Raw genomic sequence first — 23,265 nt, 5'->3', positions numbered from 1 at the left:
CAACCTCCAAGACACATTTACATTTGCCATAACTGCAGGCAACAGAGATTATGGATTGTGTTGCCCTTTTTAATTATGGATTGTGTTGCCGTCTGTAGATTATGGAGTGTGTTGGGACACCCTCTAATGTGAATCCTATGAATGTAGTGAGTGAATGGGGTGGGACACCCTCTAATGTGAATCCTATGAATGTAGTGAGTGAATGGGGTGGGACACCCTCTAATGTGAATCCTATGAATGTAGTGAGTGAATGGGGTGGGACACCCTCTAATGTGAATCCTATGAATGTAGTGAGTGAATGGGGTGGGACACCCTCTAATGTGAATCCTATGAATGTAGTGAGTGAATGGGGTGGGACACCCTCTAATGTGAATCCTATGAATGTAGTGAGTGAATGGGGTGGGACACCCTCTAATGTGAATCCTATGAATGTAGTGAGTGAATGGGGTGGGACACCCTCTAATGTGAATCCTATGAATGTAGTGAGTGAATGGGGTGGGACACCCTCTAATGTGAATCCTATGAATGTAGTGAGTGAATGGGGTGGGACACCCTCTAATGTGAATCCTGTGAATGTAGTGAGTGAATGGGGTGGGACACCCTCTAATGTGAATCCTGTGAATGTAGTGAGTGAATGGGGTGGGACACCCTCTAATGTGAATCCTGTGAATGTAGTGAGTGAATGGGGTGGGACACCCTCTAATGTGAATCCTGTGAATGTAGTGAGTGAATGGGGTGGGACACCCTCTAATGTGAATCCTGTGAATGTAGTGAGTGAATGGGGTGGGACACCCTCTAATGTGAATCCTGTGAATGTAGTGAGTGAATGGGGTGGGACACCCTCTAATGTGAATCCTGTGAATGTAGTGAGTGAATGGGGTGGGACACCCTCTAATGTGAATCCTGTGAATGTAGTGAGTGAATGGGGTGGGACACCCTCTAATGTGAATCCTGTGAATGTAGTGAGTGAATGGGGTGGGACACCCTCTAATGTGAATCCTGTGAATGTAGTGAGTGAATGGGGTGGGACACCCTCTAATGTGAATCCTATGAATGTAGTGAGTGAATGGGGTGGGACACCCTCTAATGTGAATCCTATGAATGTAGTGAGTGAATGGGGTGGGACACCCTCTAATGTGAATCCTATGAATGTAGTGAGTGAATGGGGTGGGACACCCTCTAATGTGAATCCTGTGAATGTAGTGAGTGAATGGGGTGGGACACCCTCTAATGTGAATCCTGTGAATGTAGTGAGTGAATGGGGTGGGACACCCTCTAATGTGAATCCTGTGAATGTAGTGAGTGAATGGGGTGGGACACCCTCTAATGTGAATCCTGTGAATGTAGTGAGTGAATGGGGTGGGACACCCTCTAATGTGAATCCTGTGAATGTAGTGAGTGAATGGGGTGGGACACCCTCTAATGTGAATCCTGTGAATGTAGTGAGTGAATGGGGTGGGACACCCTCTAATGTGAATCCTATGAATGTAGTGAGTGAATGGGGTGGGACACCCTCTAATGTGAATCCTATGAATGTAGTGAGTGAATGGGGTGGGACACCCTCTAATGTGAATCCTATGAATGTAGTGAGTGAATGGGGTGGGACACCCTCTAATGTGAATCCTATGAATGTAGTGAGTGAATGGGGTGGGACACCCTCTAATGTGAATCCTATGAATGTAGTGAGTGAATGGGGTGGGACACCCTCTAATGTGAATCCTATGAATGTAGTGAGTGAATGGGGTTGGACACCCTCTAATGTGAATCCTATGAATGTAGTGAGTGAATGGGGTGGGACACCCTCTAATGTGAATCCTATGAATGTAGTGAGTGAATGGGGTGGGACACCCTCTAATGTGAATCCTATGAATGTAGTGAGTGAATGGGGTGGGACACCCTCTAATGTGAATCCTATGAATGTAGTGAGTGAATGGGGTGGGACACCCTCTAATGTGAATCCTATGAATGTAGTGAGTGAATGGGGTGGGACACCCTCTAATGTGAATCCTATGAATGTAGTGAGTGAATGGGGTGGGACACCCTCTAATGTGAATCCTATGAATGTAGTGAGTGAATGGGGTGGGACACCCTCTAATGTGAATCCTATGAATGTAGTGAGTGAATGGGGTGGGACACCCTCTAATGTGAATCCTATGCTCTTTGCCAGCCAGGTGGTTCTGGTGAAAGAGGTCATCTAAATCAGTTACCAGATGCTGTGGTTAAAACCTAAAACTATTCACATTTTTTTGGTGCCCACAAAATTAACCAAAACCATGTCCCTAAAATAAGGCAGCACAACCCAGTCTTGAGCCAAGATTGAAACTCCCTACTGGGGACTGGGGATCAACGCAGTCTTGAGCCATGATGGAAACTCCCTACTGGGAACTGGGGTTCAAACCAGTCTTGAGCCATGATGGAAACTCCCTACTGGGAACTGGGGATCAACCCAGTCTTGAGCCATGATGGAAACTCCCTACTGGGAACTGGGGTTCAAACCAGTCTTGAGCCATGATGGAAACTCCCTACTGGGAACTGGGGTTCAAACCAGTCTTGAGCCATGATAGAAACTCCCTACTGGGAACTGGGGTTCAACCCAGTCTTGAGCCATGATCCAAGAGGGAAACTCCCTACTGGGGACTGGGGTTCAACCCAGTCTTGAGCCATGATCCAAGAGGGAAGCTCCCTACTGGGGACTGGGGTTCAACCCAGTCTTGAGCCATGATCCAAGAGGGAAACTCCCTACTGGGAACTGTGGTTCAACCCAGTCTTGAGCCATGATCCAAGAAGGAATGGCCACACAACGACCCGGCCACCGTTTGAAAGTCAGTCACTGTCCAGAGTCAAGGTTGAGTGGTAATACTCCCGGGAACAAGTCACATGTAAAAATAAAGAACTCCCCACTGCGAACCGGGGTTCAATCCCTGCATCCACCTTTCCCACTCTTTCTCCCACCTGCCTGTATCCCCAATATTTACATACAATCTCAATAAAGTGTCAAAATCCCCCCCCCACACACACACAAAAGAATGGAGAAAAATTGAAGTCAGTCACTGATCCAGATGTCTCCCATATTGCCAAAGGTGCTCTGTACCCGGACCAGACGACGGACGCGGAGAAACATGACGACCGGGTGGATCCTGGGAAAAGCTACACCTACGTGTGGGTCCTGAGCGACACCCACGCCCCCACCAAGGACGACACCAACTGCCTGACGCGCGCCTATCACTCCCACCTCCATGCACCCAAAGACATCGCCTCAGGACTTGTAGGACCCCTCATCATCTGTAAAAAAGGTACAGGCTTCTTATCGGGCACCTAAACACTGGTTATGTACAGTAAGTCATCAGGTTTTGAACAACAGCATGTAATGAACTGTTTGAGTTTTATGAATAGTGTTATTAGCCCACTGTGGCGATTAAGGGGGAACTGCTAGATGACACCAGTGATCCTGTGATTACAGAAGAGAGTACACACCATCTCCTGTGTCATAAAGTATGTTTTCATGTACATGGATGTTTATTTCTGAGATGCGCAGGTACCCTGGATGTCTACGGTGATAAGGCAGCAGACTACTCGTACGTTCTGATGTTCACTGTGTCGGACGAGAACATGAGCTGGTACCTGGACGACAACATCAAGACCTACTGCACTCAGCCCAAAACAGCAGCCAACAGCCCACAACAGCCATCAGCAGCAGCCAACAGCCCACAACAGCCATCAGCAGCAGCCAACAGCCCAAAACAGCCATCAGCAGCAGCCAACAGCCCACAACAGCCATCAGCGGCAGCCAACAGCCCACAACAGCCATCAGCAGCAGCCAACAGCCCACAACAGCCATCAGCAGCAGCCAACAGCCCACAACAGCCATCAGCAGCAGCCAACAGCCCACAACAACCCACCACTACAGTAGACAAAGACGATGAAGCCTTCCAGGAGAGCAACCTGATGCACTGTGAGATTATTAACACAAATAACACCAATACACACACAGCCTGTGAGCCCACAGGCCACTAACACACTATGTCCACTGTTTTGCAGCGATCAATGGCTTTGTGTACGGCAACCTGCCTGACCTGAGCATGTGTGTCGGAAACAAGATCCACTGGCACCTGATCGGCATGGGCAATGAGGTGGACATCCATTCGGTGTTCTTTCATGGCCAGATCCTGACCCACCTTGGCCACCACACGGATGCGGTCAGCTTGTTCCCAGCCACCTTCACCAATGTGGAGATGACCGCTGACAACCCTGGCCAATGGCTGCTGAGCTGCCAGGTCAACGACCACCTGATGGGTATGGATGTGCGGATGTGTTTCACAAGCCAGGGACCGTATCCAAAAAGCATTTCAGAGTAGAAGTGCTGATCCGTTGTAGGACCAGGTGTTCCCTTGCCATATAATATCAGTAATAATGATCTAAAAGGCTAAACGAATAATTAGCACTCTTACTCTCAGACTCTTAGGTCCAGATAGACAGCCAATCAGAGGGTAAGGCCCAGATACAGCCAATCAGAGGGTAGTACAACATTTCACCAACAAGTTACAAGCCCTGTCACATAGTGAACATTTTTGTCAGAGAAAGTCTAATTAATGTAACATCCCACTGGGCACAAACTGGTTGAATCAACGCTGTTTCCACATCATTTCTACAAAAAATACAATGTGATGACGTTGAATCAACGAGGAAAACTGATTGGATTTGCAAAAAGTCCCTCAACGTAAAGGAATTTCGGGAATGAATATCCTTTTTTCACCCAACTTTTAACCTAAGTCCAATGACATGGTTAAATTGGTTGTTGATTTCATGTTGAATTCACGTTAGTTGACAACTCAAATCAAATGTAAATGAAAACTAGATGTTAAACTGACGTCTGTGTCCAATGGGATAAAGTGATTGTCTTCCCCTGATTTCGTCACCTCAGCGGGCATGCAGGCCCTCTTTGAGGTAAAGAAGTGTTTCCCCGCCGTCCACAAGCCACGGCCCAACGGGGAGGTGAGGGAGTACTTCATCGCTGCTGAGGAGGTGCTGTGGGACTACGCCCCCTCACAGGTCAACCACGGCACAGGGAAACCTCTGAACACAGACGGGTCAGTAACATCACTGTCTACTGCGGTTTGGGCGCGCTTGTTTTTTAGTTGAAAAGGGATTTTTTTTAGTGTGTGTAACTATTGCCCAGTACCAATTTAAGCCTGGTCCAAAAATATTAAAAAGGGACTGGGGGGTTGTTTTCTGATCTGATTGTTACCATGTTCTTTGTCCCGCTGAATGTTTTTAGGGATTCAGAGACGTTCTTCCAGAGTGGTAACGATCGTATTGGGGGGAAATATAAGAAGGCCCAGTACAAGGAGTACACAGACAACACCTTCTCCGTGCAAAAGGAGAGAACACCTGAGGAGTTGCACCTAGGGATTCTGGGTAATGTACAGTCGCTAGTTAAAGTCTACGCACCCCTTGCACAGCCTTCACATTTTGCTGCCTTAAAATTTAATCTAAAAACGGATTACATTAGATTTTTTTCCTATCGATCTACACAACCTACTCCACATTTTCAAAGTGAAAGAAGAATTATAGAAAACTGTCCAAATTAGTAAAAAATACAAAATAGGATGTATTGATTCAAATCAACGGGGCTGTAGTGGAGCGGGTCGAGAGCTTCAAATTCCTCGGTTTCCACATCACTAAGGACCTATCATGGTCCACACACACCAACACAGTCTTGAAGAGGGCACGACAACACCTCTTTCCCCTCAGGAGGCTAAAAAGATTGAGAATGGGCCCTCAGATCCTCAAAATGTTATACAGCTGCACCATTGAGAGCATCTTGACTGGCTGCATCACCGCTTGGTATGGTAACTGCTTGGCATCCAACCGCAAGGCGCTACAGATGGTAGTGCGTACAGCCCAGTACATCACTGGGGCCAAGCTCCCTGCCATCAAGGACCTCAATACCAGGCGGTGTCAGAGGAAGGCCCTAAAAATTGTAAAATACTCCAGCCACCCAAGTCATAGACTGTTCTCTCTGCAACCGCATGGCAAGCGGTACCGATGCAGGACCAACAGGACCCTGAACAGCTTCTACCCCCAAGCCATAAGCCTGCTAAATAGTTAACCAAATAATCTGCATTGACCCTTTTTATTATTACTTTTATTATTAAAAATTTTACATTTAGCAGACGCTCTTATCCAGAGTGCATACATTATTATTTTTTAATACTGGCCCCCCGTGGGAATCGAACCCACAACCCTGGCGTTGCAAACACCATGCTCTACCAACTGAGCTACATCCCTGCCGGCCATTCCCTCCCATACCCTGGACCAATTGTGCGCCACCCCATGGGTCTCCCGGTCGGCTACAACAGAGCCTGGATTCGAACCAGGATCTCTAGTGGCACAGCTAGCACTAGCGCCTTAGACCACTGCGCCACTCGGGAGACACAGATTACGTGTTTTACTTTTCTATTATTTCTCTATTTTCTTTCTCTCTGCATTGTTGTGAAGGGCTCATAAGGAAGCATTTCACTGTTAGTCTACACCTGTTGTTTACAAAGCATGTGACAAATAAAATGTGATGTCTTCACACCCCTGAGTTAATACTTGGTGGAAGCACCTTTGGCAGCCATTACAGCTGTAAATCATTTTGAATACGATTCTACCAACTCTTAGGGCAACATATATTCATTGATTTTGTCAAAATCAGAAGACTGAGGCGAGTTTTCCTCTAACTTTTTACTTGGGCTTTGCTCCTTTCATATTTATTTTGATCCTGACAAACTCCTATGATGGTGACAAGCATACCCATAACATGATGATGCCACAAGACGGAAGCCTGTATTAACAAATCCACCCCAAATCATCCATTCTGTTTGCATCAAGGCCGTTAACTAATATTGCAAGACAACATGGCAAAGACATTAACTACAGGTTTGGGTCAAATCCAATCCAATACAACACAGAGTAACCCCTCTGTACTCTCAAGTATTGTGGTGGCAGCATCATGTTATGGGTATGCTTGTCGCCAGCAGGGACTGGGGAGTTTGTCAGGATCTAAATAAATATGAAAAGAGCAAAGCCCAGGGACTATTACACAAATGTTTAAGTGAAAGATACACCAGAATGGCTTCCAAAAGGTGTTCAGTGCAACGCTTAAGTTGTAAATCAGCTATAGCGGTGCGTGGGTAAAATCACTGAGGAAGCCAAGCCAGTAAAAAAGCCATATTAAACCTATGTTGTGATATTTGCGTTGTTTGTTCTGTAACCCATTAGTTTATACGACACCGTGATATACAATAAGGCCGTGACAACAAAAAGACAACAGTCACACAGTGGTGGAATAAATTCAACTACACATACGTCTGTTTCATCACAAAAACGGAGAGCAACATCGGTTCGGTGTGAAGTCCACAAAGCAAATGTTGCATGTAACAAACAGTTATATGACCTGCAGCATGGTCACGCAAGATAATGTTTTCAACAGTTTACTAAACAACTACTGATTTACAACCACAGAGTTACCACAAGTCAGCACAAAGACAACAGGAGCACTGCCTCTGCTATTCCAGAACCATTTCAACTTAAACATTTAAACATCATCAAATCAACAAGGCTATATACGCTTAGTTTAATACACTGAAAACAAACTTAAAAGATACCAAAAACAATTTATTCCAATCAATGTTGCTAAATATCATGTGGCTGTCCATTGTACTGATTTCTGTGTGAGTGCGTGCACAAGAAGAAAAAAAAAACGGTGATAAGTTGCGTCAATTCAAATCTGGTATTGGGAACAAAAGAGGTCAATACACGTCTTCTAAAATAGACCAGTATTTTAATTAATGCAAAACACTTCAATGGTAAATATGATGTTCGTATATCCGGGTCCACTGAAAAACCACGCAGGGCAGACAGAGAACTGATCCATTGTTATAAGTTCTTCTTTAAATACTCTGACAGAGATAGTTCCCGCTCCCTGCTGGCCTATCAGAGTAGAGACTGAGCGTGGTTTAGACTTACTCAGCCTATCGTTGGCGCACAGGCTGGTCCCAGCCCCTTGTCGCTTCACTGTTGCCAGGTGTTTAGTTGTTTTGCAACTTGTCCAGAGAGTCAGCAACCTCAGACATCTTTGTAGCAGAACACATGTCCTTGAGTGTTCTAACAAAGAGGCAGTGTGAGTCACAAGCCTTATCTCACCCTACTCCCTAACAGCTCCTCACATTAATCACAGCTTGTTAGGTTAAACAATTTATATCAGTACAGTACAAACCTTTTATGTTTAATCATTACTGCTTTCTTATTAAGCTAACAGCACATCTAAAATATAAGATAATCATTTCCCACAACGGGCTCACCCTACTTGTAGACTAGTTGAACACCTATGCCATCCTCCTCTTTTTCATGTTGGCAAAACAGTCATACAGTACACTTTTAGTTTTTGTTGTCATAGGCTACCTAGCTAAAATGCTTGCTAGCCTAACTTCCTCGCATGGGCAACAATTAACCAGCTAAGCTAGCTAGCTAGCTAATGTCAGCCCCCTACATCTAGGCTACATATTGAACTTCAATCGTCTCAGGCCAGTGGCACAATATAAGAATGTATGGTTAGATCAGAATCCTCTTCATAATCATTGGCCTGTACAGAGAATTAAGTCAAAACCGCAAGTCCAAATCCCCATCTCCATCCATTGCTTAGGAAAAGGTTGATTTAGCAACCTAGCTACTGCAGGGCATCAACACAAGCAGACTAGAAACAGACACATTTTTCTGAGAATGATGACATTTTGCTTAGGTTGTGATTCGATTGGTTTGAAGCCAAATCCAAACTGGCCTCCTTGGGGAGCGTTTTGCTGCTCCAGGACAACCCACATTGAGCTCAGCTCAATGATGATTGTCTAATTATTTTATAAAACTATTTATCAAGGGAGGCCAAATACTTGCTGGAATTAATGAGGAGGCATCTCGAATTAACTCTGATCGTTTTTGTTTTGTTTTGTTTTTGTACATAGCAAACGGTCATTATTTTTCTCATGTAGAGGTACCAGATCCGGCTAAATAGGTTCCGGAACGAAACATTCCAAAACTGAGAGGTGCCGCAGGATCCGGCTCAAATTAAGCACCTTTTGAGTGCTCCTGAGTGGTCTAGTCTCAGTCCTGACTTCAATTTGCTTGAAAATTACAGACCAGGTTTGAATATTTCTGTCCATCAATAATTCCCAACCAAATTTATTGATCTTGAGCAATTTTGACGAAAACAATGGACACTACTCTTACGTTAGAGTATTTTCTTACATATATTTTTTACTATTTAGAAATGAAAGCACTTTATGTCCCCCCATTTGAAGGTGTCATTACTATTTGGACAAATTCACTTATCGTTTAGTAGTCAAAAGTTTTGTATTTAGTCCCATATTCCTAGCACGCAATGACTAACTACACATCAAGTTTGTGATTCTACAAACTTGTTTAATGCATTTTCAGTTTGTTTGGTTGTGTTTCAGATTATGTTGTGCCCAATAGAAATGAATGGTAAATAATGTAGTGTGTCATTTTGGAGTCACTTTTATTGTAAATAAGAACAGAATATGTTTCTGAACACTTTCACATTAATGTAGATGCTACAATGATTACAGATAATTATGAATTAATCATGAATAATGATGAGAGAAAGTTACAGAGGCACAAAGATCATACCCCGAAAACATGCTAACCTCTCACCATTTCCAATAACAGGGGAGGTTAGCATTTTTTGAGGCTATGATATTTATGCCTCTAACTCTGTAAATCCAATTTAATCCCTTTTTAAATGTGAAGACTGTGCAATGGGTGTGTAGACTTTCACTAGGCACTGTAGTTCATTCATTCTGCAGGTTGATTCTGTTGCTCCAGGAGAAGAATAACTATCCCCCTAGTCTTGTAGTGGTCCTCTGTAGCTTATATGGTTACCATGGCGCTGGCAACGCCTGGACAGTGGGTTCGATACCAGGGACCACCCATATGTAAAAAAAAAAAAATATGCATGCATACTTTTTGTTACTTTGGATAAAAGCGTCTGCTAAATTGCATATTTCTATAAATGTATTAATGATTGATTGGCGGCCGTTTGCGTTGCAGGTCCTGTGATCAGGGCTGAGGAGGAGGACACCATCAAGGTGATGTTTAAGAACAAGGCCAACCGTCCATTCTCCATGCAGCCCCATGGGGTGCAGTACAGCATCGAGCAGTCGGGGACACTCTACTACAACGAACTGGAAGGTTAGAAGTAGTAACATATTTATTACATGTTAAGTCAACACGTTAACATTCTTTTTGTATTAAAACGTTTCCCTTTCAGTGATAATGTCTCCCAGTATCATACCATCAATGAACTCTCCTAACACTTTCACAGAATCCTACACTGCTAAAAAACTCAGAGAAATCAAGAAAGAGACAAGTAAGTACGCTCATTTATGCCTATTTCTTATATACCCACAGTATCCAGCAAGGTTGGCGTCAATTCAATTTCAATGCCAGTCAATTGGAATTCCAATTTTATTTAATCCTTTTCAATGGGCCCGATTCAATCCGTAGCACTAAAGGTCTGCGCTACAGCGTGATAGAAATGTAAAGGCTATGTTCCTGCGTTAGCGGAGACTGCGTTCATGGTAAACGCTGCATAAGTCAGCTCAATCTAAAATTACCTTTACATTTAAAATCATGCTACAGCACAGATCTTCAGCGCTACAGATTGAATCGAGCCCTTACTTTCTGAGTTGACTGGAATCTAAATGGAATTGACCCCAATCCTGGTACCCAGTTCCTGCAGGTGTTTAGCCACACTGAGGTGGTGGTGGGGGCCCGGCCGGCCGGCCAGGGATGTTTTATGTTTGATCTACAGGATCTTTCTCTTACCAAACTAGCAACGCTGTGGGGGTTTTCACGCTCAACAGTTTCCCATGTGTATCAAGAATGGTCCACCACTCAAAGTACATCCAGCCAACTTGACACAACTGTTGGAGTCAACATGGGCCAGCATCCCTGTGGAACGCTTTCGACGCCGTGTAGATTCCATGCCCTGACGAATTGAGGCTGTTCTGATGGCAAAAGAGGGTGCAACTCAATATTAGGAATATGCGTGTTTTGTACACTTAGTGTATATGCATGATAGATTTGGTTGTCTTTCTGATACAATGTAACACTCTCCCTAAATACCTTGAAGGCTTGAAAATTATGAAATGTATGCATTGAATGAAATTGTAATAAATAAATAATAAATAAATTCCTATTAAATAGCAAGGGCGCATCGGCCCAATGTGGGCAGCCTACATGGGGCCAATATTTTAGCCCGCGTTGGGCCAATGTGGGCAGCCTACATGGGGCCAATATTTTAGCCCGCGTTGGGCCCACATCGTGCCAATGTGGGCATGTTTGCTGGGATAGTTCTAATCCTGGTCCTTTTGTTTTTGCTGTAACACGGAGACCGTTTATTCAACTGATTTATTAAACTAATCAACTCATCACCAAGCCATTGAATCTTTATCTTATTTACCTACACCCCTATCCTCCAGGAACTGTAACCCCTCCCCCGGCAGCGCTGGTCAAACCAGGCACCACCCACACCTATGAGTGGGTGGTCCCTAAGGGGGGCGGACCGGTAAAGGACGATGCAGACTGCATTACATATCTCTACTACTCAGCCGTGGACCCTGTCAAAGACACCAGCTCCGGCCTCGTCGGACCCCTCCTGGTCTGCAAAAAGAAGACCCTCAAAAAAGGGAAACAGGTAAAGAAATGGAATTGAATACCTTTACATTTACATTTTAGTCATTTAGCAGACACTCTTATCCAGAGCTACTTACATGAGCAATTAGGGTTAAGTGCCTTGCTTAAGGGCACAGACAGATTTTTCACCTAGTCGGCTCGGGGATTAGAACCAGCGACCTTTCGGTTACTGGCACAACGCTCTTACCCACTAAGCTACCTGCCGCCCTTTATTGTCAGTGTGTCAGAAATATTGAATCTGGAATGTTTTCATCATCTTACTTGGCATTACAAAAGGTCAAATACAGACAGAGCACTCACATCACATCTTATGGAATGAATTAGTCTCACGTTTATTTCCCATTTCAGAAAAACGTGAACAAGGAGTTCCACATGCTGGCTACCGTGTTTGATGAGAACCTGAGCTGGTACCTGGATGACAACATCAACCAGTTCACCAAGGCTCCTAAAACTGTCAACAAGGAGGATGAGGACTTCCAGGAATCGAACAAAATGCACTGTGAGTCTTTTAGGCTGTGTTTACACAGGCAGCCCAGTTCTGGTCTTTTATCCAACTATTGGCAAAAGAGCTGATTTGATTGGTCAAAAAGACCAAATTAGTGGAAAAATATCAGAATTGGGCTGCCTGTGTCAACACAGCCTTAGAACACTGATCCATGATGGAAACATTTTAAACTGTGATGCTAATTCAGCTACAAAACATGTCTCCTTTGGCAAAATTGCAATTAAAATAATTCCTTCTGTTACTTTCAAAAAGCCTATATTGTAATGGGATTTCCCTACGGACACAAAACACCAACACACAGAGCAGTTACCAACAACCTAACACATTTCAGCCTCTTACTGGTCTTCTGTAGGGCACTAACTTTTCAATTTCCTGTTCCCATAGCGATCAATGGCTACATGTATGGGAACCTCCCAGGGCTGACCATGTGTAAGGGGGACAAGGTGTCATGGCACCTGTCTGGCCTGGGCTCTGAGGCTGATATCCACGGCCTCTACTTTGAAGGGAACAGGTTCATCTACAGAGAGACACGCAGAGACGTCATGAACGTGTTCCCTCACATCTCCCACACTGTCATGATGGAGCCAGACAGCATGGGTAAGACACATTATGGATGGAGGGATAGATGGGTGGGTGGATGGATGAATGGAGAGATGGAGAGATGGATGAATGGAGGCAGAGAGGGAGGGGCAGACGGAAGGAAAGAATTTAACATAAATCGTAAAATGTTTACTTCTGTTCTAATATGAAAATCAATTAAAACTAATTACAATAACAGACAATGCATTTGTTCCCCTCCTCCAGGTCAGTTTGAGGTGGTGTGCATGACAACGGATCACTACCAGGGAGGTATGAGGGCCAACTACACAGTGCAGAAGTGTAGTATGTTCAACAGGCAGTCAGAGATCATGCTCCACTCGAAGACCTACTACATTGCTGCCATGGAGATAGATTGGGACTACTCCCCCAACCGGACCTGGGAGCAGGAGATGTACCACGGCCTCACACATAGGTATTCTAACCCTAGCTTCATGTCCACACCCCCAGCTCAACCCTAACCCCAGCCATAACCCTAACCCCAGCCACAACCCTAACCCCAGCTCAACCCTAACCCCAGCTCAACCCTAACCCCAGCCATAACCCAAGAAACATTCCTGTTCCGTGCTTGAGACATGGATCTACAATACATCATGATCAGTTTCGTTTTTTTGAGTATGTTTTCTTTGTCTCCAGTCCAGGAAATGATTTCATTGATAAACAGGATAAGTTCATCGGCTCCAAGTACAAGAAAGTTGTGTACAGGGAGTTCACCAACAATAAATTCACCAAACAGAAGGAGAGATCAGCAGACATGCAACACCTGGGGATCCTGGGTAAGTTGTAGTATAAAGGGTTTGGTTCTGGGTAAGTTGTAGTATAAAGGGTTTGGTTCTGGGTATGTTGTAGTAGAAAGGGTTTGGTTCTGGGTATGTTGTAGTAGAAAGGGTTTGGTTCTGGGTATGTTGTAGTAGAAAGGGTTTGGTTCTGGGTATGTTGTAGTAGAAAGGGTTTGGTTCTGGGTATGTTGTAGTATAAAAGGTTTGGTTCTGGGTAAGTTGTAGTGACATATGGAATTTGAATGTCCTTTTGTTTTTGGGCTAATGTCCATCCTTGAATAGTTTTATGAGACGTCTGTTAAAATCAATGGTCTTTCATTGTTTTAATTGCCATACTTTACATCCCCGGGACCAAGCACTGACTTTACATTATTTACATTTAGAATCGTATTAAACTGACCTGTTATGAATCCTGATCGATGACCCCTCTGGTTTCTTTCCCCAGGCCCTATGATCCATGCAGACGTTGGTGACAAAGTGAACATAGTCTTCAAGAACATGGCCACAAGAACTTACTCTATTCACGCCCACGGGGTGAAGACGGACGTTCCACAGGTCAAAGAAACTAAGCCAGGTAAAATAAACAACACCCATAAGACATTGGATTTGACCAGCTAGTGTTATAGACATTGGATTTGACCGGCTAGTGCTATAGACATTGGATTTGACCGGCTAGTGTTATAGACATTGGATTTGACCGGCTAGTGTTATAGACATTGGATTTGACCGGCTAGTGTTATAGACATTGGATTTGACCGGCTAGTGTTATAGACATTGGATTTGACCGGCTAGTGTTTTAGACATTGGATTTGACCGGCTAGTGTTATAGACATTGGATTTGACCGGCTAGTGTTATAGACATTGGATTTGACCGGCTAGTGTTATAGACATTGGATTTGACCGGCTAGTGTTATAGACATTGGATTTGACCGGCTAGTGTTATAGACATTGGATTTGACCGGCTAGTGTTATAGACATTGGATTTGACCGGCTAGTGTTATAGACATTGGATTTGACCGGCTAGTGTTATAGACATTGGATTTGACCGGCTAGTGTTATAGACATTGGTTTTGACCAGCTAGTGTTATAGACATTGGATTTGACCGGCTAGTGTTATAGACATTGGTTTTGACCAGCTAGTGTTATAGACATTGGTTTTGACCAGCTAGTGTTATAGACATTGGATTTGACCGGCTAGTGTTATAGACATTGGATTTGACCAGCTAGTGATATGTAGTAGTTTCAAAAGCATTGATATTTTATTACTATGGACTACTCTTATATAGATTTCAGGACCCTGTTCTATAGAATAACAACTTTGTAGTGAGTGAGAGTTAGAGTTTCCTAAAGCAGAGTTGTCCCATACAGGTGAAACACAGACATACACATGGTACGTCCCCAAGACAGCTGGGCCTACAGACAAACAGGAGTCATGCAGTGTGGGAGCATATTACTCCACAGTCAACGTCAACAAGGTAATGAGATACCACAAACTGATCAGGGCCTCGTTTCCCAGAGCCTTTCGTAGCGTTGAGATCATCGTTAGAACCTTCTAACAATGTATCTTTAGTAGTTTTTTTTGGTTCGCCAGGACCATTTACAGTTGAGCTCGCTCAGTTTAGCGCAATGCTGATTGGCTATTATTTTATACTTTTTATTTTTTTATCAAGGGAGGCCAAATGCTCGCTGGCTTGCCTTACATTCAGTGCTACAGGCGGCAACAATGTCATACTCTTTTTGACCAGACAGCATCAGATAGATAGGCAACACATACAGAGACAGAGGGGTCACTCTGATGAGAAACATTCAGCTTCTTTGAAATTGAAGGAAAATTATGAAACACAAAAATGAAAAGATAAATTATTGTATATGTTTTTTATTGGTTCCCTTGGCATCCACGAATACATGCTACTGCTTATTATACCTCAGTGATTCAGCCCCATTCAGCAATATGGCCCGCTTCAAATTCAAATACTTAATGCACCATCGGGAGTTTTCCATACGAATACCACAGTTAGAACAATAAGCCAGATGTTTCACCAGATGGATAAATCTAAATCATCCATTTGGTTCCACTCACCACCAAATGTGGTGATGAGAGGAAGGCCAGTGGCTGGTAGTGAGAGAAGATGGAGTGAGATGGATTTTGGCCGACAAATGCAAATGTTCTCACCGCGATTAAACGTTTGACCTCAATACAGCTTTCTGTTCCCAAAACTACAATCTGTTTTATTTTTATAGAAAGAGTGCCAAGGCGAATTGAGTTATTGCACAAGCGCACCTCAGAAATACGCAAATACTTGCTCTAACGCACCAAAAGGGTCTCACTAGCTCGTGCTTGTCTCTGTCCACCTCCTTACTTGTTCTGCCCATGTTTCATTTGCTCCCATTGGAAACGACAGGCTCTGGTCTATTTTGGGTTATCTATGAAAATCTTTGGGAATACGTGGATGAAGTCAGCGCTATCACTATCTACTGATTTTAATGTCTATGAAGCAATATGGCGATCTTCAAATTCAAAATTGATGTACCTAACCCTCAAAAGCCTATTTGCAGCAATGATGTACCTAACCCTCAAAAGCCTATTTGCAGCCATAGGCGGTAATATCTCTCTAGGTGCTAATCCGTAGTCAATTATTGAGGAATAATTACAATGTTAAAGTAAGATTTGAATGGAGGATGCTGATCCGAGCGCAGCTTTGTTTTTCCTTCGACCATATCAGTATCGAGACACGGTCTAATGATGCACTTAACGAACGTTCTCCGCTACGTGCTTGTTTGGGAAACACTTAAAAAGTTGCCTCGTAAATAACGGTGCATCTGATAATCGTAATGCTTAAGTTACATCATACCCCTGCACATCGACTCGGGGTACCCCGTGTATATAGCCAAGTTACCGTTAGTCATAGCGTATTTATGCCTTTTTTTCTTTTCTTCTTCTATTCTATTTTTCTCTCTGCATTGTTGGGAAGGGCCCGTATGGAAACATGGCACTGTTAGTCTACATCTGTTGTTTACGAAGCATGTGACAAATACATTTGATTTGACATCGCAACTAGAAAACGAGGCCCAGTTCTACTGGTCTCTACCAATGACTTATATAAACATGTTATATTAATACATACACCGAGTATACCAAATACATACACCGAGTATACCAAACATTATGACATTGCAACTAGAAAACGGGAATACCAATTACTTATATAAACATGTTATATAAATACATGCACTGAGTATACCAAACATTAAAAAAAAAAAACACCCACCACCACCACCACATATACACCACCACCACCACCACATATACACTACATGACCAAAAGTATGTGGACACCTGCTTGTCCAACATCTCATTCCAAAATCATGGGAATTAATATGGCGTTGGTCCCCCCTTTGCTGCTAAACAGCCTCCACTCTTCTGGGAAGGCTTTCCACTAGATGTTGGAACATTACTGCAGGGACTTGCTTACATTCAGCCACAAGAGCATTAGTGAGGTCGGGCACTGATGTTGGGCGATTAGGCCTGGCTCACAGTTGGCGTTCCAATTCATCCCAAAGGTGTTTGATGGGGTTGAGGTCAGGGCTTTGTGCAAGCCAATCAAGTTCTTCCACACTGATCTCAACAAACCATTTCTGTATGGACCTCGCTTTGTGCACGGGGGCATTGACACGCTGAAATAGGAAAGGGCCTTCCCCAAGCTGTTGCCATAAAGTTGAAAGCACAGAATCGTCTACAATGTCATTGTACGCTGTGGCGTTAAGATTTCCCTTCGCTGGAACTAAGGGGCCTAACCCGAACCATGAAAAACAGCCCCAGACCATTATTCCTCCTCCACCAAACTTTACAGTTGGCACTATGCATTGGTGCAGATAGCGTTCTCCTGGCATCCGCCAAACCCAGATTTGTCCCTCAGACTACCAGATGGTGAAGGGTGATTCATCACTACGCATTTCCACTGCTCCCGAGTCCAATGGCGGCGAGCTTAACACCACTCCAGCCAACGCTTGGCATTGCGCATGGTGATCTTAGGCTTGTGTGCAGCTGCTCGGCCATGGAAACCCATTTCATGAAGCTCCTGACAAACAGTTATTGTGCTGATGTTGCTTCCAGAGGCAGTTTGGAACCCGGTAGTGAGTGTTGCAACAGAGGACAGACGATTTTCACACGCTTCAGCACTCGGCGGTCCCGTTCTGTGAGCTTGTGTGGCCTACCACTTCACGGCTGAGCCGTTGTTGCTCCTAGACGTTTCCACTTCATAATAACAGCACTTACAGTTGACCGGGGCATCTCTAGCAGGGCAGATATTTCACGAACTGACTTGTTGGAAAGGTGCCACCCTATGACAGTGCCACGTTGAAAGTCACTGAGCTCTTTAGTTAGGCCATTCTACTGCCAATGTTTGTCTATGGAGATTGCGTGGCTGTGTGCTCGATTTTATACACCTGTCAGCAATCGGTGTGCCTGAAATAGCAGAATCCACTAATTTGAAGGGGTGTCCACATACTTTTGTATATATAGTGTACATATATATATATATATACACAGTGAGGGAAAAAAGTATTTGATCCCCTGCTGATTTTGTACGTTTGCCCACTGACAAAGACATGATCAGTCTATAATTTTAATGGTAGGTTTATTTGAACAGTGAGAGACAGAATAACAACAAAAAAATCCAGAAAAACATATGTCAAAAATGTTATAAATTGATTTGCATTTTAATGAGGGAAATAAGTATTTGACCCCTCTGCAAAACATGACTTAGTACTTGGTGGCAAAACCCTTGTTGGCAATCACAGAGGTCAGACGTTTCTTGTAGTTGGCCACCAGGTTTGCACACATCTCAGGAGGGATTTTGTTCCACTCCTCTTTGCAGATCTTCTCCAAGTCATTAAGGTTTCGAGGCTGACGTTTGGCAACTCGAACCTTCAGCTCCCTCCACAGATTTTCTATGGGATTAAGGTCTGGAGACTGGCTAGGCCACTCCAGGACCTTAATGTGCTTCTTCTTGAGCCACTCCTTTGTTGCCTTGGCAGTGTGTTTTGGGTCATTGTCATGCTGGAATACCAATCCACGACCCATTTTCAATGCCCTGGCAGAGGGAAGGAGGTTCTCACCCAAGATTTGATGGTACATGGCCCCGTCCATCGTCCCTTTGATGCGGTGAAGTTGTCCTGTCCCCTTAGCAGAAAAACACCCCCAAAGCATAATGTTTCCACCTCCATGTTTGACGGTGGGGATGGGGTTCTTGGGGTCATAGGCAGCATTCCTCCTCCTCCAAACACGGCGAGTTGAGTTGATGCCAAATACCTTGATTTTGGTCTCATCTGACCACAACACTTTCACCCAGTTCTCCTCTGAATCATTCAGATGTTCATTGGCAAACTTCAGACGGGCCTGTATATGTGCTTTCTTGAGCAGGGGGACCTTGCGGGCGCTGCAGGATTTCAGTCCTTCACGGCGTAGTGTGTTACCAATTGTTTTCTTGGTGACTATGGTCCCAGCTGCCTTGAGATCATTGACAAGATCCTCCTGTGTAGCTCTGGGCTGATTCCTCACCGTTCTCATGATCATTGCAACTCCACGAGGTGAGATCTTGCATGGAGCCCCAGGCCGAGGGAGATTGACAGTTCTTTTGTGTTTCTTCCATTTGCAAATAATCGCACCAACTGTTGTCACCTTCTCACCAAGCTGCTTGGCGATGGTCTTGTAGCCCATTCCAGCCTTGTGTAGGTCTACAATCTTGTCCCTGACATCCTTGGAGAGCTCTTTGGTCTTGGCCATGGTAGAGAGTTTGGAATCTGATTGATTGATTGCTTCTGTGGACAGGTGTCTTTTATACAGGTAACAAACTGTGATTAGGAGCACTCCCTTTAAGAGTGTGCTCCTAATCTCAGCTTGTTACCTATATAAAAAGACACCTGGGAGCCAGAAATCTTTCTGATTGAGAGGGGGTCAAATACTTATTTCCCTCATTAAAAAATGCAAATCAATTTATAACATTTTTGACATGCGTTTTTCTGGATTTTTTTGTTGTTATTCTGTCTCTCACTGTTCAAATAAACCTACCATTAAAATTATAGACTGATCATTTCTTTGTCAGTGGACAAACGTACAAAATCAGCAGGGGATCAAATACTTTTTTCGCTCACTGTACATACATACACTACCGGTCAAAAGTTTTAGAACACCTACTCATTCAAGGGTTTTTCTTTATTTTGACTATTTTCTACATTGTAGAATAATAGTGAAGACATCAAAACTATGAAATAACACATATGGAATCATGTAGTAACCAAAAAAGTGTTAAATAAATCAAAATATATTTTATATTTGAGATTCTTCAAATAGCCACCCTTTGCCTTGATGACAGCTTTGTGCACTCTTGGCATTCTCTCAACCAGCTTCATGAGCTAGTCACCTGGAATGCATTTCAATTAACAGGTGTGCCTTCTTAAAAGTTAATTTGTGGAATTTCTTTCCTTCTTAATGCGTTTGAGCCAATCAGTTGTGTTTTGACAAGGTAGGGGGGTATACAGAAGATAGCCCTATTTGGTTAAAGACCAAGTCCATATTATGGCAATAACAGCTCAAATAAGCAAAGAGAAACAACAGTCCATCATTACTTTAATGAAGGTCAGTCAATACGGAAGCTTTCAAGAACTTTGAACGTTTCTTCAAGTGCCGTCGCAAAAAACATCAAGCGCTATGATGAAACTGGCTCTCATGAGGACCACCACATGAATGGAAGACCCAGAGTTACCTCTGCTGCAGAGGATACGTTCATTAGAGTTACCAGCCTCAGAAATTGCAGCCCAAATAAATGCTTCACAGAGTTCAAGTAACAGACACATCAACATCAACTGTTCAGAGGAAACTGTGTGAATCAGGTCTTTATGGTCGAATTGCTGCAAAGAAACCACTACTAAAGGACACCAATAAGAAGAAGAGACTTGCTTGGGCCAAGAAACACGAGCAATGGACATTAGACTGGAGATAATTTGTCCTTTGGTCTGGAGTCCAAATTGGAGATTTTTGGTTCCAACCGCAGTGTCTTTGTGAGACGCAGTGTGGGTGAACGGATGATCTCCGCATGTGTATTTCCCACCGTAAAGCATGGAGGAGGTGGTGTTATGCTTTTCTGGTGACACTGTCTGTGATTTATTTAGAATTCAAGGCACACTTAACCAGCATGGCTACCACATCATTCTGCAGTGATACGCCATCCTATCTGGTTTGGGCTTAGTGGGACTATCATTTGTTTTTCAACACGACAATGACCCAACACACCGCCAGGCTGCGTAAGGGCTATTTTACCAAGAAGGAGAGTGATGGAGTGCTGCATCAGATGACCTGGCCTTCACAATCACCCGACCTCAACCAAATTGAGATGGTTTGGGATGAGTCGGACCGCAGAGTGAAGGAAAAGCAGCCAACAAGTGCTCAGCATATGTGGGAACTCCTTCAAGACGGTTGGGAAAGCATTCCAGGTGAAGCTGGTTGAGAGAATGCCAAGAGTGTGCAAAGCTGTCATCAAGGCAAAGGGTGGCTATTTGAAGAATCTCAAATATAAAATATATTTTGATTTGTTTAACACTTTTTTTGGTTACTACATGATTCCATATGTGTTATTTCATAGTTTTGATGTCTTCAATATTATTCTACAATGTAAAAAATAGTCAAAATAAAGAAAAACCCTTGAATGAGTAGGTGTTCTAAAACATTTGACCGGTAGTGTACATACACACATGTTAAAACACATATTTACATACATCATTGGTCTCTACCCCCCCAGGACCTGTACAGTGGTCTAATTGGTCCCCTAGTGATATGTACGCGGAGCTATGCGAGGACGTTTGGACTGAAGAAGGAAGTGGAGGAGTTTGCGCTCCTCTTCATGGTGTTCGATGAGAACGAGTCCTGGTACCTGGACGACAACATCAAAACAAACATCAAGACCCCCTCCAGGAACATCAAAGAGGACGAGGATTTCATCGAGAGCAATAAAATGCATGGTGAGGCTGTGGGGGAAAGAGGGGTGTAGGTTATTTTACCACTCTTAATAGGAAAGCATTTGCTTAATGATTTCTGAAGCATTTATATTAGGCCTTATAAAGGATTTATGAAGCCTTTCGTAATTAGGCCTTAAAAAGTGCTTGTTTGTTTGTTTGAAGTGGGACCAGGGCCTAGTCACAAAGCGTCTCAGAGTAGTAGTGCTGATCTAGGACCAGTTTAGGCTTTTAGATCATAGTGAGTAAGATTATATAGACGGGGGGGGGGGATCTGATCCTAAATCAGTACACCTACTATGAGACTCTTGATAAATACTGCCCCGGATAAATTGACCCGGCACTGACACTTCTGTGTGTCTCTGCTGCAGGCATCAACGGGCAGCTGTATGGAAACCTGCTGGGACTGAATATGGAAGTGGGGGACAAGGTGTACTGGTACCTGATGGGGATGGGTAACGAGGTGGACCTCCACACTGCCCACTTCCACGGGCACAGCATCGACTATAAGGTAAGGTCCCATGTGACCATATTTAAAAAGTCAAAAACCCGTTAGGTGTACATTTCCTGAAAACGTTCAAAGCAGCATAACTTTACCTCTAATTTAAGTGTATGAAGCTCTGAATCATCAGAATTTTTATGAAAACAGAACATTGAATTTTGTATGCATACGCTTTATCTAAGGAACGCACAGGGCGTGTAGACTTTTGGGGCTCAATTCAAATCTGCGCTACAGCACGATAGAAATTTAAAAAGGCAATGTTCACGCATTAGCGGAGACTGCATTCACGGTAAACGCTGCATAGGACGGCTCAATCGGAAATTACCTTTAAATTCCAATCACGCTATAACGCTGAACTTCCACCCTACGGATTGAATCAAGCCCTTGTTCTTCTAGCCCAGGAATAATACATCTGAATCAACTCATGGTACATACATTCTCTGGTCCTGTGTTCCCCAGCTGAGTGGAGAGTCCCACCGTACAGACGTGATTGGCCTGTTCCCAGGCACCTTCCAGACGGTGAAGATGAAGCCTAAGTACCCTGGCTCTTGGCTGCTGCACTGCCACGTCGCAGACCACATCAAGGCCGGCATGGTGACTGTCTACACAGTCACTGAGAAAGGTGAGGAGTGTGTGTGGGTTGTGTTCACTGTGTGTGAAAAGTGTGTGTGTGTGTGTGTGTGTGTGTGTGTGTGTGTGTGTGTGTGTGTGTTTACTCTATAATTTTGCTGTTACATTATACAACTAACCTCTGTGTGTTTTTGTGTCTTCAGAAAAGAAGGGCTTTTTTGGATGAACACGGAGCATAAAACTTCATTAAAAACACAGAAACAGCAAAGAAAAGCTACGTACATCTTCAGTAATTACACATTGACCTCGTATTCCACACAAGGAGCACAGTGACCACTGACCACAAACTGAATGCATGAATTAACTAAAATGGCTTTAATACAGGGTTTAAGCAATGAGCAATGTCTAATGTCAATGCTCTAAAATCAATTTTGAATTAAAACAAATATAAAATCCTCCCTGATGTTGTTTCTAATGTTGTCCAACATTGGCACAAACCGACAGTGTCTAAGGATTTACAGAGAACGGCGCAACAAACAAAAAACATCCAG

The 23,265-nt window shown here is 43.7% G+C and overlaps 1 protein-coding gene across 2 annotated transcripts in view; it reads left to right on the top strand.

The window, feature by feature from the left end:
* Positions 1-23,170, top strand: part of cp (ceruloplasmin) — a 26,348-nt gene extending 3,178 nt beyond the window's left edge. Inside the window, exons 3-20 of one of the 2 annotated variants that reach the window (XM_084164054.1) lie at positions 3,081-3,293; positions 3,536-3,952; positions 4,039-4,293; positions 4,922-5,087; positions 5,276-5,415; positions 10,105-10,245; positions 10,379-10,423; positions 11,538-11,752; positions 12,100-12,250; positions 12,641-12,853; positions 13,061-13,268; positions 13,490-13,629; positions 14,078-14,206; positions 15,001-15,107; positions 21,429-21,648; positions 22,014-22,153; positions 22,604-22,766; positions 22,918-23,170. In XM_084164054.1, the coding sequence (XP_084020180.1) occupies positions 3,081-3,293; positions 3,536-3,952; positions 4,039-4,293; positions 4,922-5,087; positions 5,276-5,415; positions 10,105-10,245; positions 10,379-10,423; positions 11,538-11,752; positions 12,100-12,250; positions 12,641-12,853; positions 13,061-13,268; positions 13,490-13,629; positions 14,078-14,206; positions 15,001-15,107; positions 21,429-21,648; positions 22,014-22,153; positions 22,604-22,766; positions 22,918-22,940 (3,086 nt within the window). In that variant the 3' untranslated portion in view covers positions 22,941-23,170. The remainder of the gene's footprint in view (positions 1-3,080; positions 3,294-3,535; positions 3,953-4,038; positions 4,294-4,921; positions 5,088-5,275; positions 5,416-10,104; positions 10,246-10,378; positions 10,424-11,537; positions 11,753-12,099; positions 12,251-12,640; positions 12,854-13,060; positions 13,269-13,489; positions 13,630-14,077; positions 14,207-15,000; positions 15,108-21,428; positions 21,649-22,013; positions 22,154-22,603; positions 22,767-22,917) is intronic. The other variant, XR_014613417.1, reaches the window with a different exon arrangement.
* Positions 23,171-23,265: the final 95 nt, after the last annotated feature.

Source organism: Coregonus lavaretus (assembly GCF_964263955.1).
Source record: "Coregonus lavaretus genome assembly, chromosome: 6".
Lineage (NCBI taxonomy): Eukaryota > Metazoa > Chordata > Actinopteri > Salmoniformes > Salmonidae > Coregonus > Coregonus lavaretus.
The sequence above is the reverse complement of the archived record's forward strand: the minus strand, read 5'-3'. Positions and strand labels throughout refer to the sequence as shown.